This window comes from Papaver somniferum, chromosome 10, assembly GCF_003573695.1.
Source record: "Papaver somniferum cultivar HN1 chromosome 10, ASM357369v1, whole genome shotgun sequence".
Lineage (NCBI taxonomy): Eukaryota > Viridiplantae > Streptophyta > Magnoliopsida > Ranunculales > Papaveraceae > Papaver > Papaver somniferum.
The window spans coordinates 147,150,347-147,152,505 of record NC_039367.1 but is presented as its reverse complement, the minus strand read 5'-3'; the positions used below and the strand labels follow the sequence as shown (position 1 = coordinate 147,152,505).

Genomic DNA, 2,159 nt, shown 5'->3' with positions numbered 1-2,159 from the left:
TCATGTATGCCGTTTCAATAATTCATTGTATGGCCTAAAAAAAGCATCACGACTATAGTTTTCTAAATTTGCGTCAATCTTAATTAAGCAAGGCTCTGGTAAATTTAGCTGTTGAATATTCTTTATTTCTTTATCATAAACGCTCAGAAAACTAGACTTAATTGACTATCAAGATTGCAGTTAATAATTATTTGCAGAGTAGGTGCAACCTCTCTCACATGCTTTCACTGCTTGAGCTCTAATTTTCATTTTCTTATGAACAATGTTTGAATTTTGAAATAACAAAAATAGATTACTGAAATGACCACAGAAAGTTATCATTTTTCGTTCATATAAATGTACTTATATAAATTCTTGGTAACTGTATTACAAATTTTAATAATAATAATAAATAATCTCATACATACAGTATATAATATTATAAATAAAAATGGTATCCCAATTTGATCAATATACTGAATATAATCATCCCAATCAAGTATTGACAAATCTACAGTTCTTTCTTACTTCCCCAGTCTCAATAGTATCAGGATTAATGATATTTCCCATCTTCACCATAGAATCAGAGAACTGATTAAAGAAAGCAATCCCATCTTCTGCGAATTTACGAACGATCTTCTTTGTTTGAATCCCGAAAAGACTTGAATACATTTCTTGGTCCGAGTTCAGTAATCCTTCTCCTCTTAGTAGTATTTGATAAAAAGAATTGTCAAAAATATATGGTGTAACATAATCCATTGCAGTTGTATTATTTTCATCTATTGCTGTTGGAACTACTGAGCAACCAGATTGTAGTTTTTCAAGGTAGATCTGACTTATGGGATTACTCTGGTCTATAGTTCCTTCAAAATCTCCATAAATTCTTTCACGGAAGTTTTTGCATCGCGCTAAGCCAATTGTATGGGCACCTGCATGTTATTAAACATTCATCAAGTTTAGTGATTATTTAAAAATCCTAGTATAGTTTAAAGTTTAGAGCTTCATTTTGTATATACCAATAAGAGCAATCATATCTGTGACCGAGAAACCGTGAAACATGAACTTGGCCATGAGAGGGACTAGGTTTTGATCGGAGGTAGGAAGATTAGTTTTGGCTTTAATATAACTTGCAGATATTGAATCTTTTCTTCCCAATGGCACATGCCAGTATGGTCCACCAACCTACAACAAAACATTTGAGATGTCAGATAATGTTTGCATTGTGTTATTTAGGAGATGTTATGTTTTCAAAGGTTAGTAAATAGTAGATATACCAGGATTACAGCATCTCTAGCAGCAATGGTTAATAAATCTGCACACGATACAATTCCCGGGCACTCAGATTCTAGCTTGTTTTTTATCCTGTCGATAACGTCGAATCCTCTCAGAGAGTTCTTGCTTTGTGGTGCTTTCTTTTCACCTTGTAGTGTAATTGTTTCGTCGAGCAAAATCGAAGCATCACATCCCTATAGGTACACATATAAATTACGGTGATATAGTATTAATACATTTACTACCTTAGGAAATGTAATTAGTCAATAAGCTTAAGTACCATGGATAAAGAACTTACCTGAACAAAACAATCATGAAAATGTAACCTCAATATGGAAGCAGCCATACGTGGTTCGGATTGTACAATACATTCCATCTCTTTCCTCACGATGTCTAAAGCATTAGGACACGACGTCAAATAATAGTCTAACGTTAATGACGGGTTCGCATTTGCAGTTATGCCAATGGTGAAAATGTTAATAAGCAAAGCCAACGGAAAGAATAGAGGATTCTCCATACTATGGGGTTTTGCCATAATGAATCTCCTCTTGACGAAGATAGAGAGCTATTCTTAAAAGAGAAAGAGAGTGATGATGATAGGTAGCTGAATTGGATGAGATTCTAAATGGAGTTGATGTATTTTTATACAAGCAAGAATAAGATTGTAAGTTGTACTATGTAAGAAGGTAAGGATTTTTGTCAATAGAGGATGCAACTAATATTGTTTGGTTTAGACTTTGGTGGGTTGCTCCCATCTAGCTAACTAAGTTACCAAACCTAATTAACACAACTTTACACTCCATGCATCAGTTGAAATATGAATCAATCAATCAATAAGATACTTTATTTGTTTTATTTATGTTTCACTTTGTTTTCATTTGCTTTGTTTTTTGCAAGATTAGTTGATG

General features: G+C 33.2%; 1 protein-coding gene across 1 annotated transcript; it reads right to left on the bottom strand.

Moving 5' to 3' along the window:
* Nucleotides 1-327: 327 nt before the first annotated feature.
* On the bottom strand, nucleotides 328-1,850 carry LOC113319645 (peroxidase 11-like). Its single transcript, XM_026567891.1, has 4 exons — nucleotides 1,550-1,850; nucleotides 1,254-1,445; nucleotides 996-1,161; nucleotides 328-908 (listed from the first exon to the last, which is right to left on the bottom strand). The coding sequence occupies exons 1-4, from the start codon at nucleotides 1,784-1,786 to the stop codon at nucleotides 475-477; spliced, it is 1,029 nt and encodes a 342-aa protein (XP_026423676.1). The 5' UTR covers nucleotides 1,787-1,850; the 3' UTR covers nucleotides 328-474.
* Between the last annotated feature and the right edge of the window lie 309 nt (nucleotides 1,851-2,159).

What these genes read in the sequence shown, in the direction of transcription:
- LOC113319645 (XM_026567891.1), bottom strand. Translation starts at nt 1,786, where the DNA reads ATGGCAAAACCCCATAGTATGGAGAATCCTCTATTCTTTCCGTTGGCT. An exon ending in CTAGAGATGCTGTAATCCTG is followed by an intron (nt 1,162 to 1,253) that starts GTATATCTACTA and finishes GTTTTGTTGTAG; the next exon opens with GTTGGTGGACCATACTGGCA. An exon ending in AGATATGATTGCTCTTATTG is followed by an intron (nt 909 to 995) that starts GTATATACAAAA and finishes AATAACATGCAG; the next exon opens with GTGCCCATACAATTGGCTTA.